This window comes from Salvelinus alpinus, chromosome 15, assembly GCF_045679555.1.
Source record: "Salvelinus alpinus chromosome 15, SLU_Salpinus.1, whole genome shotgun sequence".
In the NCBI taxonomy this organism is placed as follows: domain Eukaryota; kingdom Metazoa; phylum Chordata; class Actinopteri; order Salmoniformes; family Salmonidae; genus Salvelinus; species Salvelinus alpinus.
This window is the reverse complement of record NC_092100.1, coordinates 16113664-16127283: the sequence shown is the minus strand read 5'-3', so window position 1 is coordinate 16127283 and position 13620 is coordinate 16113664. Positions and strand designations below refer to the sequence as shown.

At 41.7% G+C, this 13620-nt stretch overlaps 1 protein-coding gene across 1 annotated transcript in view; it reads right to left on the bottom strand.

Annotated features, from left to right (window-relative positions):
- Positions 1 to 13620, bottom strand: part of dph5 (diphthamide biosynthesis 5) — a 56026-nt gene that overhangs the window by 2876 nt on the left and 39530 nt on the right. The window contains 4 exon segments of the mRNA XM_071344416.1: positions 4096 to 4216; positions 9783 to 9889; positions 11754 to 11874; positions 12543 to 12674. Coding sequence (XP_071200517.1) covers positions 4096 to 4216; positions 9783 to 9889; positions 11754 to 11874; positions 12543 to 12674 — 481 coding nt within the window.

Genomic DNA, 13620 nt, shown 5'->3' with positions numbered 1-13620 from the left:
CGATCTTTGTCCCCATGTGCAGTTGCAAACCGTAGTCTTGCTTTTTTTATGGCGGTTTTGGAGCAGTGGCTTCTTCCTTGCTGAGCGGCCTTTCAGGTTATGTCGATATAGGACTTGTTTTACTGTGGATATAGATACCTTTGTACCTGTTTCCTCCAGCATCTTCACAAGGTCCTTTGCTGTTGTTCTGGGATTGATTTGCACTTTTCGCACCACAGTACATTAATCTCTAGGAGACAGAATGCGTCTCCTTCCTGAGCAGTATGACGGCTGCACAGTCCCATGGTGTTCATACTTGAGTACTATTGTTTGTACAGATGAACGTGGTACCTTCAGGCGTTTGGTAATTGCTCCCAAGGATGAACCAGACTTGTGGAGGTCTACCATTTTTGTTCTTGGCTGATTTATTTTTATTTTCCCATGATGTCAAGCAAAGAGGCACTGAGTTTGAAGGTAGGCTTTGAAATACATCCATAGGTACACCTCCAATTGACTCAAATGATGTCAATTAGCCTATCAGAAGCTTCTAAAGCCATGACATCATTTTCTGTAATTTTCCAAGCTTTTTAAATGCCCAGTCAACTTAGTGTAAGTAAACTTCTGACCCACTGGAATTGTGATAGAATGAATTATAAGTGAAATCATCTTTCTGTAAACAATTGTTGAAAAAATTTGTTGTGTTATGCACAAAGTAGATCTCCTAACCGACTTGCCAAAACTATAGCTTGTTAACAAGAAATTTGTGGAGTGGTTGAAAAACGAGTTTTAATGACACCAACCTAAGCATTTCACGTTAAAGTCTACACCTGTTGTGTTCGGCGCAGGTAACAAATAATGTTTGATTTGATATTTTTGATTTTGTGTGTTTGCGTGTGTGTCATTCATTTCTACCCACTTTCACCCTTGGGAGGCTGGGACTGAACAAAGCCCTCATATTATGACTGTTTCTGCTCCAAATACAAACAGCCCTTTCCCCCTGTGTGTGCCATCCCTGGGTGCATATTAAGCAGGCCTCAATCACAGTCACAATAGCGGACTGTTTGTTTCTGTAATGGGGAGGCGACTATGAGGCAGATGGCCCGAAAGCCCATCATTTATATTTATTGGAGCGAGCGAAGCGCACACGGGAGAGCCCTATAATTCGAGGTAATGGATGCTGGTTGAAGTGGAGTCTGTGAGTTTAGGGTCACTCCCCTATGTGTCCCCAGCTGCAGAAGGGTGTATGTGTGGGTTTGTATATATGTGAGCTCTCTGATGTTAACCCCATTGACATTAACCCCATTATTCAATTGTGTAACTGGGGAAGCCTGGCATTAGCAAAGTCACCTCCCCACCCCAAAAGGGTGAACAAGTGCAGAGAACAAAAGCAGAGGCATGCATTACTCTGATTGGGTCATCTATCATGATGACTCCCTCAGACAACATGTACTCCATAATTCTACATGACAAAGGGGGAAATCCCCATCACTATAATGGAACTAGCAGGACCATTGTTGATTGTCTTTGTGTAAGCGTCAGTGAAATGTTATGTTTCATATTACCCATCAAAATTATGTATGACTATTATGCTGGTGTGGTTTTGCATTTTCCTGAAAATGTAATGGTGCAAAGGTGACCAGAGAAGGCTGAAAGAGATAGATAATCAGATTGGCCTTGGGTCATTTGACAAGAAGTTGTTCATGGCCAGTTTTAAGGGAAAAATCAAATGGTCCACATCTGTGGAATGGTTCTTCACCACTTAGAGCCCCCCCCTCCCCAGATATCAGAGTCAAAGAGCAGTCCATGGAGAACCTGATAAGGTATGTTTTTCTCCTTATCCCTCTCCTGTGCTGGGCTGTCTGAGTGAGTAGTCTGATTTATATCTGGTCAGTGTTTTCACCCAGCATGGTTCAAACGGAGCAGCTTTGAGGTTTATTGCAGACGTTCACTTAACATACATACTGTATTGGCAGCTGGAGACGGGCTAGGCCAGTGAGTTATGAAACATTAGCTTGTTTGACTTGGACTCACAATCTGTTATCAGTGTTGGAAAGCCATTTTGTATTTTAATCCCCTGCATGTGTTATCAAAAAAGAAGTATGACTGCTCTCTTCACTTTGTAAATCAACTGTTTTGGACAACAGTTAATCTTATGTCACACTATTGCTTTTCATGTATCATATATCTGCAGAAAGGTTGTAAACTCCTTGTTCAGTCTATATTTCACCCAGATTTACTGGTTTAAATATATGTGCATATATATACACACACACTACCGTTCAAAAGTTTGGGGTCACTTAGAAATGTCATTGTTTTTTAAAGAAAAGCAAATTTGTCAATAAAAATAACATAAAATTGATCAGAAACAGAGCGTAGACACTTAATGTTGTAAATTACTATTGCAGCTGGAAACGGCTGATTTTTAATGGAATATCTACATAGGTGTACAGAGGCCCATTCTCAGAAACCATCACTCCTGTGTTCCAATGGCACGTTGTATTAGCTAATCCATGTTTAGCATTTTAAAAGGCTTATTGATCATTAGAAAACCCTTTTGCAATTATGTTAGCACAGCTGAAAACTTGTGCTGATTAATGAAGCAATAAAACTGGCCTTCTTTAGACTAGTTAAGTATCTGGAGCATCAGCATTTGTGGGTTCGATTACAGGCTCAAAATGGCCAGAAACAAAGATCTTTCTTCTTAAACTCGTCAGTCTATTCTTGTTCTGAGAAATGAAGGCTATTCCATGCGAGAAATTGCCAAGAAACTGAAGATCTCATACAACGCTGTGTACTAATCCCTTCACAGAACAGCGCAAACTGGCTCTAACCGGAATAGAAAGAGTGGGAAACCCCGGTGCACAACTGAGCAAGAGGACAAGTACATTAGAGTGTCTAGTTTGAGAAACAGACGCCTCACAAGTCCTCAACTGGCAGCTTCATTAAATAGTACCTGCAAAACACCAGTCTCAACTGAAAAAGCGTGTGCAAGCAAGGAGACCTACAAACCTGACTCAGTTATACCAGCTCTGTCAGGAGGAATGGGTCAAAATTCACTCAACTAATTGTGGGAAGCTTGTGGAAGACTACCCAAAACGTTTGACCCAAGTTAAACAATTTAAAGGCAATGCTACCAAATACTAATTGAGTGTATGCAAACTTCTGACCCACTGGGAATGTGATGAAAGAAATAAAAGCAGAAATAAATAATTATCTCTACTATTATTCTGACATTTGACATTCTTAAAATTAAGTGGTGATCCTAACTGACCTAAGACAGGGAATTTTTACCAAGATTAAATGTCAGGAATTGTGAAAAACTGAGTTTAAATGTATTTGGCTCAGGTGTATGTAAGCTTTCGACTTCAACTGTATATAGTCCAATGAGTATGTATACATTATATATATATATATATATATATATATATATATATATATATATATATATATATATATATATATATATATATATATATATATAGTCTAATGAGTATATATATATAGACTAATGAGTGTGCATATGGTGTGTACATATATAGTCTAGTGAATGTGTGTAAGGTCAATACAAATAGCCCATCCTTGACAAGGATCGACAAGTTGTGTGTTCCGAGATGCCGTTCTTCATACCACTGTTTTATTGAGCCGTTATTTGTCTGTTTGTGGCCACCCTGTTAGCGTGCACAGTTCTTGCCATCCTCCTTCGACCTCTCTCATCAACTAATTGTTTTCACCCACAGGGCTGCCGCCGACTGGATATTTTTTGTTTGTCGCACCATTCTCGGTAAACCCTAGACAGTGTCATGCGTGAAATGCCGAGGAGGGCGGCCGATACTGGATCCGGCGCGCCTGGCACCAACCATCATACCATGCTCAAAGTCGCTTAGGTCACTTGTTTTTCCCATTCTAACGTTCAATCAAACAGTAACTGGATGCCTGTCTGCTTGCTTTATATAGCAAGGCATGGCCACTTGACTCACTGTCTGTAGGCACGATCAATGAACGGGGTGCTATACCTAAAACTGTCCAGTGAGTGTATGCATACTACTCTGTACAGATTTTCCACTTTGTAAATCTGGATGTTTGTATTGATAACTTCAAAGAAATTGTAGCACTCACCAATCAGGCATAGTGTGTGCATCCCTAAGTCCCTGTTCTTCTTGATTTCATCATAGAATCTTTCCGGTCTCCAGGTGTCTGTCCAGAACACAATTGACACCGTCTCTCCAAAGTTGTACAGCTGTCCAAAAGAAATGAACACAACATGATTTAAAGCTAGAATCCTTATTTGAAACAATAACAAAGCAGCCACCAGCAGCCTCTGGTTTGGTAAAAAGCTGAGGGATGGACCTGGAGAAAGGTAACCACTCAAATTCATAGAAAGAGCCATGGATGACCATATCATGACAATATTTTTTAACCATGTTGAGAATATACCGTTTTGTTTACATTTACATTGTTTACAAACATTGGAGTAAAACAAGCTTATATTTTGCATTCTGATGGGGTACAACATCATTGGGCAAGAATGGTCAGTTTTCCAAATAAAGAGTTTGTGGATCTGGTTCACTTGTCTGAGAATCAGTGTGTCTCTTAGTGCTCCTGTGAGCTTATCGATTGTGTGTGTGTGTGTTTTTAACTGACTTTGTTTTTCAGTGTGTGAAAAATCACATGGCAAAGATGTGCAAGCACACAGACCCAAAACATGCACTAGGACCCTACCAAACCCACCCCTTTCCCCAATAGGATAACACAAGAGCACTGCAGTGCAAGAACAAAACACTGTTTGATAGGGCCGGTCTGATAAGACATATTAAACCGTCATTTTCATAATATATTTCTTAGCATTTAAAAAACTGAGTTAGAGAGCAGTTGTAATAGCAAATTTTAGCCATCTATTTACCTCTTATTTGAAACCAATGTCAAATTGTTAGACTGTTTTACAAAATATGCTAATTCTCCACCCACATAATCCAAGTAATCTGAGCTCAAATTGGTCATTTTTTAACATTTGTTATTAGTAGTATCACGGGGAATACATTTAAAACGGAAAGGTAAATTCTACAGGCAAATATAGTATAGAATAGTACACCCCTCCCCTGAGGGAGATGGAGAAACACAGTAGAAACAGTGTGTGTTCCACAGGCAGGGAAAACACACCAAACCTTGACCCCTTGCGACGGGCATTGGGCACTTCATTAGAAAAGCAAAGCCTCCTTCTCTTCGGTCATTGCTCACTGGCAATGGCTTTGAGATGCCAGATTGCTTCCAATTAGTGCGCCTGATGCGCTCCACTACCCACTAATGAAGACCCTGGCAATTGCCAGCACTGACGTTAGCGACGCTAATCCGTGAGGTACTGGAGAGACACAGCTGGGCTAAGCTAGCAGCCCCCACATCAGAGGCAGGGTGGGACAGCTGGGCCCGCACGCTCACAATGCTCCCCTGACAGGTCAATGCAGGGCCACATTATGGATGTCCTGGGCTGGCCTGGACATTCAGCGGGATAGGTGCTGCTCTGCCGTCTCAGTTCAAGGATATTCTTTCCCAATGGCATTTATGTTCTTTGATTGCTTTTATGGGACGTTGCTACAGAATGGTTCAAATCAAATCAAATCAAGTTTATTTTATATAGCCCTTCGTACATCAGCTAATATCTCAAAGTGCTGTACAGAAACCCAGCCTAAAACCCCAAACAGCAAGCAATGCAGGTGTAGAAGCACGGTGGCTAGCAAAAACTCCCTAGAAAGGCCAAAACCTAGGAAGAAACCTAGAGAGGAACCAGGCTATGAGGGGTGGCCAGTCCTCTTCTGGCTGTGCCGGGTGGAGATTATAACAGAACTATGCCAAGATGTTAAAAATGTTCATAAGTGACAAGCATGGTCAAATAATAATCATGAATAATTTTCAGTTGGCTTTTCATAGCCGATCATTAAGAGTTGAAAATAGCAGGTCTGGGACAGGGGGTGGTTCCATAACCGCAGGCAGAACAGTTGAAACTGGAATAGCAGCAAGGCCAGGTGGACTGGGGACAGCAAGGAGTCATCCTGCCCGGTAGTCCTGACGTATGGTCCTAGGGCTCAGGTCCTCCGAGACAGAGAAAGAAAGAGAGGAGAGAATTAGAGAGAGCCAAGATTTTCTAAATGTTCATAAATGACAAGCATGGTCAAATAATAATCAGGAATAAATGTCAGTTGGCTTTTCATAGCCGATCATTAAGAGTTGAAAACAGCAGGTCTGGGACAGGTAGGGGTTCCATAACCGCAGGCAGAACAGTTGAAACTGGAATAGTAGCAAGGCCAGGTGGACTGGGGACAGCAAGGAGTCATCATGCCCGGTAGTCCTGACGTATGGTCCTAGGGCTCAGGTTCTCCGAGAGAGAGAAAGAAAGAGAGAACGAGAGAATTAGAGAGAGCATACTTAAATTCACACAGGACACTGGATAAGATAGGAGAAGTACTCCAGGTATAACCAACTGACCCTAGCCCCCCGACACATAAACTACTGCAGCATAAATACTGGAGGCTGAGACAGGAGGGGTCAGGAGATACTGTGGCCCCATCAGAAGAAACCCCCGGACAGGGCCAAACAGGAAGGATATAACCCCACCCACTTTGCCAAAGCACAGCCCCCACACCACTAGAGGGATATCTTCAACCACCAACTTACAATCCTGAGACAAGGCCGAGTATAGCCCACAAAGATCTCCACCACAGCACAAACCAAGGGGGGGCGCCAACCCAGACAGGAAGATCACGTCAGTAACTCAACCCACTCAAGTGACGCACCCCTCCCAGGGACGGCATGAAAGAGCACCAGTAAGCCAGTGACTCAGCCCCTGTAATAGGGTTAGAGGCAGAGAATCCCAGTGGAGAGAGGGGAACCGGCCAGGCAGAGACAGCAAGGGCGGTTCGTTGCTCCAGAGCCTTTCCGTTCACCTTCACACTCCTGGGCCAGACTACACTCAATCATATGACCTACTGAAGAGATAAGTCTTCAGTAAAGACTTAAAGGTTGAGACCGAGTCTGCGTCTCTCACATGGGTAGGCAGACCGTTCCATAAAAATGGAGATCTATAGGAGAAAGCCCTGCCTCCCGCTGTTTGCTTAGAAATTCTAGGGACAGTTAGGAGGCCTGCGTCTTGTGACCGTAGCGTACGTATAGATATGTACGGCAGGACCAACTCGGAAAGATAGGTAGGAGCAAGCCCATGTAACGCTTTATAGGTTAGCAGTAAAACCTTGAAATCAGCCCTTGCCTTAACAGGAAGCCAGTGTAGGGAAGCTAGCACTGGAGTAATATGATCAAATTTCTTGGTTCTAGTCAGGATTCTAGCAGCCGTATTTAGAACTAACTGAAGTTTATTTAGTGCTTTATCCGGGTAGCCGGAAAGTAGAGCATTGCAGTAGTCTAACCTAGAAGTAACAAATGCATGGATTAATTTTTCTGCATCATTTTTGGACAGAAAATTTCTGATTTTTGCAATGTTACGTAGATGGAAAAAAGCTGTCCTTGAAACAGTCTTGATATGTTCGTCAAAAGAGAGATCAGGGTCAAAAGTAACGCCGAGGTCCTTCACAGTTTTATTTGAGACGACTTTACAACCATCAAGATTAATTGTCAGATTTAACAGAAGATCTCTTTGTTTCTTGGGACCTAGAACAAGCATCTCTGTTTTGTCCGAGTTTAAAAGTAGAAAGTTTGCAGCCATCCACTTCCTTATGTCTGAAACACAGGCTTCTAGCGAGGGCAATTTTGGGGCTTCACCATGTTTCATTGAAATGTACAGCTGTGTGTCATCCGCATAGCAGTGAAAGTTAACATTATGTTTTCGAATAACATCCCCAAGAGGTAAAATATATAGTGAAAACAATAGTGGTCCTAAAACGGAACATTGTGGAACACCGAAATGTACAGTTGATTTGTCAGAGGACAAACCATTCACAGAGACAAACTGATATCTTTCCGACAGGTAAGATCTAAACCAGGCCAGAACTTGTCCGTGTAGACCAATTTGGGTTTCCAGTCTCTCCAAAAGAATGTGGTGATCGATGGTGTCAAAGGCAGCACTAAGGTCTAGTAGCACGAGGACAGATGCAGAGCCTCGGTCTGACGCCATTAAAAGGTCATTTACCACCTTCACAAGTGCAGTCTCAGTGCTATGATGGGGTCTAAAACCAGACTGAAGCATTTCGTATACATTGTTTGTCTTCAGGAAGGCAGTGAGTTGCTGCGCAACAGCTTTTTCAAAATTTTTTGAGAGGAATGGAAGATTCGATATAGGCCGATAGTTTTTTATATTTTCCGGGTCAAGGTTTGGCTTTTTCAAGAGAGGCTTTATTACTGCCACTTTTAGTGAGTTTGGTACACATCCGGTGGATAGAGAGCCGTTTATTATGTTCAACATAGGAGGGCCAAGCACAGGAAGCAGCTCTTTCAGTAGTTTAGTAGGAATAGGATCCAGTATGCAGCTTTAAGGTTTAGAGGACATGATTATTTTCATCATTGTGTCAAGAGATATAGTACTAAAACACTTAAGTGTCTCTCCCGATCCCAGGCCCTGGCAGAGCTGTGCAGATCCAGGACAGCTAAGCCCTGGAGGAATATGCAGATTTAAAGAGGAGTCCGTAATTTGCTTTCTAATGATCATGATTTTTTCCTCAAAGAAGTTCATGAATTTATTACTGCTGAAGTGAAAGCCATCCTCTCTTGGGGAATGCTGCTTTTTAGTTAGCTTTGCAACAGTATCAAAAATAAATTTTGGATTGTTCTTATTTTCCTCAATTAAGTTGGAAAAGTAGGATGATCGAGCAGCAGTGAGGGCTCTTCGGTACTGCACGGTACTGTCTTTCCAAGCTAGTCGGAAGACTTCCAGTTTGGTGTGGCGCCATTTCCGTTCCAATTTTCTGGAAGCTTGCTTCAAAGCTCGGGTATTTTCTGTATACCAGGGAGCTAGTTTCTTATGACAAATGTTTTTCGTTTTTAGGGGTGCAACTGCATCTAGGGTATTGCGCAAGGTTAAATTGAGTTCCTCAGTTAGGTGGTTAACTGATTTTTGTCCTCTGACGTCCTTGGGTAGGCAGAAGGAGTCTGGAAGGGCGTCAAGGAATTTTTGTGTTGTCTGAGAATTTATAGCACGACTTTTGATGCTCCTTGGTTGGGGTCTGAGCAGATTATTTGTTGCGATTGCAAACGTAATAAAATGGTGGTCCGACAGTCCAGGATTATGAGGAAAAACATTAAGATCTACAACATTTATTCCATGGGACAAAACTAGGTCCAGAGTATGACTGTGGCAGTGAGTAGGTCCAAAGACATGTTGGACAAAACCCACTGAGTCGATGATGGCTCCGAAAGACTTTTGGAGTGGGTCTGTGGACTTCTCCATATGAATATTAAAATCACCAAAAATTAGAATATGATCTGCTATGACTACAAGGTCTGATAGGAATTCAGGGAACTCAGAGAGGAACGCTGTATATGGCCCAGGAGGCCTATAAACAGTAGCTATAAAAAGTGATTGAGTAGGCTGCATAGATTTCATGACTAGAAGCTCAAAAGACGAAAACGTCATTTAAAAAATATATAATATATATATAATAATATAATATAAACGGTAATTAAAATAAAATAAAAAATAAAAACGTAAAGTTGTCAGCTAGCAAAGCAAAGCTAGCAAAGTAAAGTTGGCAACAAAACGCACAGCAAGGGGCTTAGTAGACCAGATGTAATATGATGGCTCTTTTGACAATGTTTGTGGGGATGTAGTGAGTTTTAGGTTACAACATGTCTTTGAGTGGACGTACCTGGAGGCCACAGCATTCAACTGCGTTCATGGAGGCATTATGGATGACCCTGCATTGTATTCCAGCATTCACTTCTCTCAGGACCATGTCACTGTGGGTGGTGGCGGTAGAACCAAATAAACATCAAGTGCTACTAAAAACATGGCCTGATGCTGCCTTAGAAACCTGACAACAAAGCAATAAAGTCTACCATTTCACTTTGCTGCTCTATTTCCATTCCAAACTAACTGGCAGTTTGCTACAGTAAGGTTGGTTTTGGATGTACTTTGGGCAGTGAGACTCTTATTGTTCGACTGCTTGATTTATTTATTTCAAAAGCCAAACTTGGCCCAAACAGAATCCTTGGTTTTTAGATGTCATTAACTTTATTAAACCCAAAATTCCTTGGAGCAAATCGTGACCGTGATGGAAAGTGGAGAATTTGCCTGAACCCTCGCTCCCCTCCTCCTGGTCAGTGGTTTTGGAGGGGAAAAGAGCAGAGAAACATTCTGCTGATTTTCACCAGGACGTTGAGTACCATTCAAGTGGCTCTAGCAGATGGGAGTGCAGTACAATGAATCAGTGGATCTTTCCAGAGACTCTGCTGTGTTTACACAGCAGTTAGGTCCAGTTTTGTCCTACTAGTTTCCAACATTTCCCCATTGGCTTAGGGGGAAAATAGCTGCAAAAACACTTTGCTTAATTGTGTGGTGCTCCGTTGAACATCGCAGTCATACCAAACGATTTGTGAGATAGTGTTTTTATAGCAATTTAAATGAGTTCCGTTTCCATTTGAATGGAAAGCAAATGGAAACTGCAGTTGGTAGTCATTGCGGACTGAAACATACCAAGGTCATGAGATGTAAAATATTTGTGGCATGCGATGTTGCTTAAATGATGGCAAGCATCAACTGGAGGTTTAGAGGAAAACCAGTGGTGTTCATCAAAGCAACTTATTTCAACCAGTTTGTAATGATGTTATTTCAACCAGATTCTAACCTGTTTATAAGGAGGTTACTGTATATACTTACTAACGTATGATGGTGAGTGATGTGTGTACAGTATGTGTGATATAACATCTCACAGTAATCAATCACTGTGTGTCAAGAAGTGTTAGTACATTCATTTCATTAGAGCAGTGTAAACAGGAAAAGTACATTTCAGTCATTTAGAATATGTTTTTATCCAGAGCAACTTACAGCAAGTGGGAATCAAACCCACAACTCTAGCATTTCAAGCACCATGCTCTACCCACTGAGCCACAAGGGACAATATGTTTGGACGTGTGTAAGTGTTTCTCCACGTCAGTCCGAGGTAAAGATGAATTTATAATGATCAGATGGAGATCTCTCCTTAGCGTAAATATATAGGTCATGACAGGCACATATATAATAAGGTTTGATAGGCACATATACAATAAGTCATGTCATTCCAGTTGACATAAGCCTTTTATATAAAAATAAACATGTATTTTATGTGTTATGACATTGTAAGATGTGGTTATGACACTAAGCACGTTTCCATCCACAGAATATTCACATGAAAATCTGTCACCAATTGGATGGAAACCTAGCTACTGTTATGGATGCGTCATGATGTTGAACAACACTTCAAGTAAAGTGTTACTGATTTGTTCTGCCCACTGCCAGGGAGACATGATTTCAAGAACCACAAGATGCATTACACTGATGCTATTCACTACATTGGTGTCGGAAGTAGGATATACATGAGGGACTTGGTATAGTGAAGTGTGGGGACATGCTCTCCTGCAACAGAGGGGATAGTGTAACAATCCTAGGCTCTTTAAGATCTCCCCCAAGTCGGCTTGACCCTATTGGAGCAGTGGTGAGACAGTTTGCCTAAGGCCAGGGACTGCCATTGTTCACTGCAAGAACTTTTGAAACTAGCCTATAAGTAGTAGTCATGACATAGGTTAATGAACAACTTTTCCAGCATAAAAAATAAGTCCAGTAATCAATGGCCTCCCTTACACAAATGGATCTCCCACCACAAGAAATTCCACATCACTGACCTCAGACTCTTTCAGGAGCTCATCAGCCTTCTGTTTCACCATGTCCCTGTCGGCCAGTATCAGCTTCCGTCCATAGTCCTCCTAAGGTCAAAGATCATCACACTCAAAACACACAATGTCTTTGAATTTGCTTGAAAAACAGTGGTGTCATGTTATATGCAATAATGGATTAACTTTATCTGATGGCAACCTTTGTCCCCATTCTGCCAGCGTGAGCTGTTGTTTAGGAAACAAACCGTGTGTGTCTATGAACTATACAATTTGTGACCTTTACTCCATTTTTAAGAAAACACTAGGAGTAGGAACTATCACTGAAGCCACAGTCTGTAAGATTTCCAGCCACTCACTACAATGGTCATTTCAGCTAAAGAAACTTGAATGTAATGTCATACCAGTACTCTTGTTTTGATCTGAAACTAGAAGCAAAGTCAATAACATGCACTACAGAAGGGATTGTACCCTGATGCAGTTATCACCTGCTCTGGACTACATGAGGGCTGACTTCAAAATGTACACGTGATCGAGGGATTGTACCCCGATGCAGTTATCACCTGTTCTGGACTACATGAGGGCTGACATCAAAATGTACACGTGATCGAGGGATTGTACCCTGATGCAGTTTTCACCTGCTCTGGACTACATGAGGGCTGACTTCAAAATGTACACGTGATCGAGGGACTGTAGCATGCACACAATATCACTGTCAGTCTGTCACCGCATTCACAAGTAGTACATAATATTAACCATACCAGTGCATCTTTGCCAACTGTCAATATGGACGTGTAGGCTTCCTGGTAGACACAAATTCATTGCTTTACAATTTCTAATGCCTTTACGGTGATGTCCTTTGCACCTACTAACCCAAGCCCAATAAAGTACAGCTTCGTAACGTCAAAATATCACGCTTTTTTTATGTGTGGCTAACACCACACGTTTTAACAACTGTCTTGACCACAGAGTAGGCTAGCTAGATAGCTAAAGTGCTAAACCTAGCAGAAAACAGATCGCTGCAGTTTTAAAATGGTCCGACATTAGTTATGACAGAAAATATACCAGCTGGTACCTACAACATGCTTGCATTCATTAAAGAATTCACTTAAGAATACAAAGCACAATTCTTACAAAACTGTTTGAAGCCACTTGGCACTAAAAGCTTGTATAGCCACTATATGCTTTCACATACAGTACCAGTCAAAAGTTTGGACACACACATTCAAGGGTTTTTCTTTATTTTTAATATTTTCTACATTGTAGAATCAAAACTATGAAATATCACATATGGAATCATGTAGTAACCAAAAAAGTGTTAAACAAATCAAAATATATTTTAGATTTTTCCTAGTAGCCACCCTTTGCCTTGATGACAGCTTTGCACACTCTTGGCATTCTCTCAACCAGCTTCACCTGGAATGCTTTTGGGATGGCGTATCGTTGCAGAATGCTGTGGTACTGTAGCCATGCTGGTTAAGTGTGCCTTGAATTCTAAATAAATCCCGACACTGTCACCAGCAAAGCACCCCCACACCATAACACCTCCTCCTCCATGCTTCACGGTGGGAACCACACATGTGGAGATCATCTGTTCACCTACTCTGCGTCTCACAAAGACACAGCGGTTGGAACTAAAAATCTTGCATTTGGACTCATCAGACCAAAGGATAGATTTCCACTCGCCTAATGTCCAATTCTCATGGTTCTTGGCCCTAGCAAGTATCTTCTTATTGGTGTCCTTTAGTAGTGGTTTCTTTGCAGTAATTTGACTATGTAGTCCTGATTCACACAGTCTCCTCTGAACAGTTGATGTTGAGATGTGTCTGTTACTTGAAC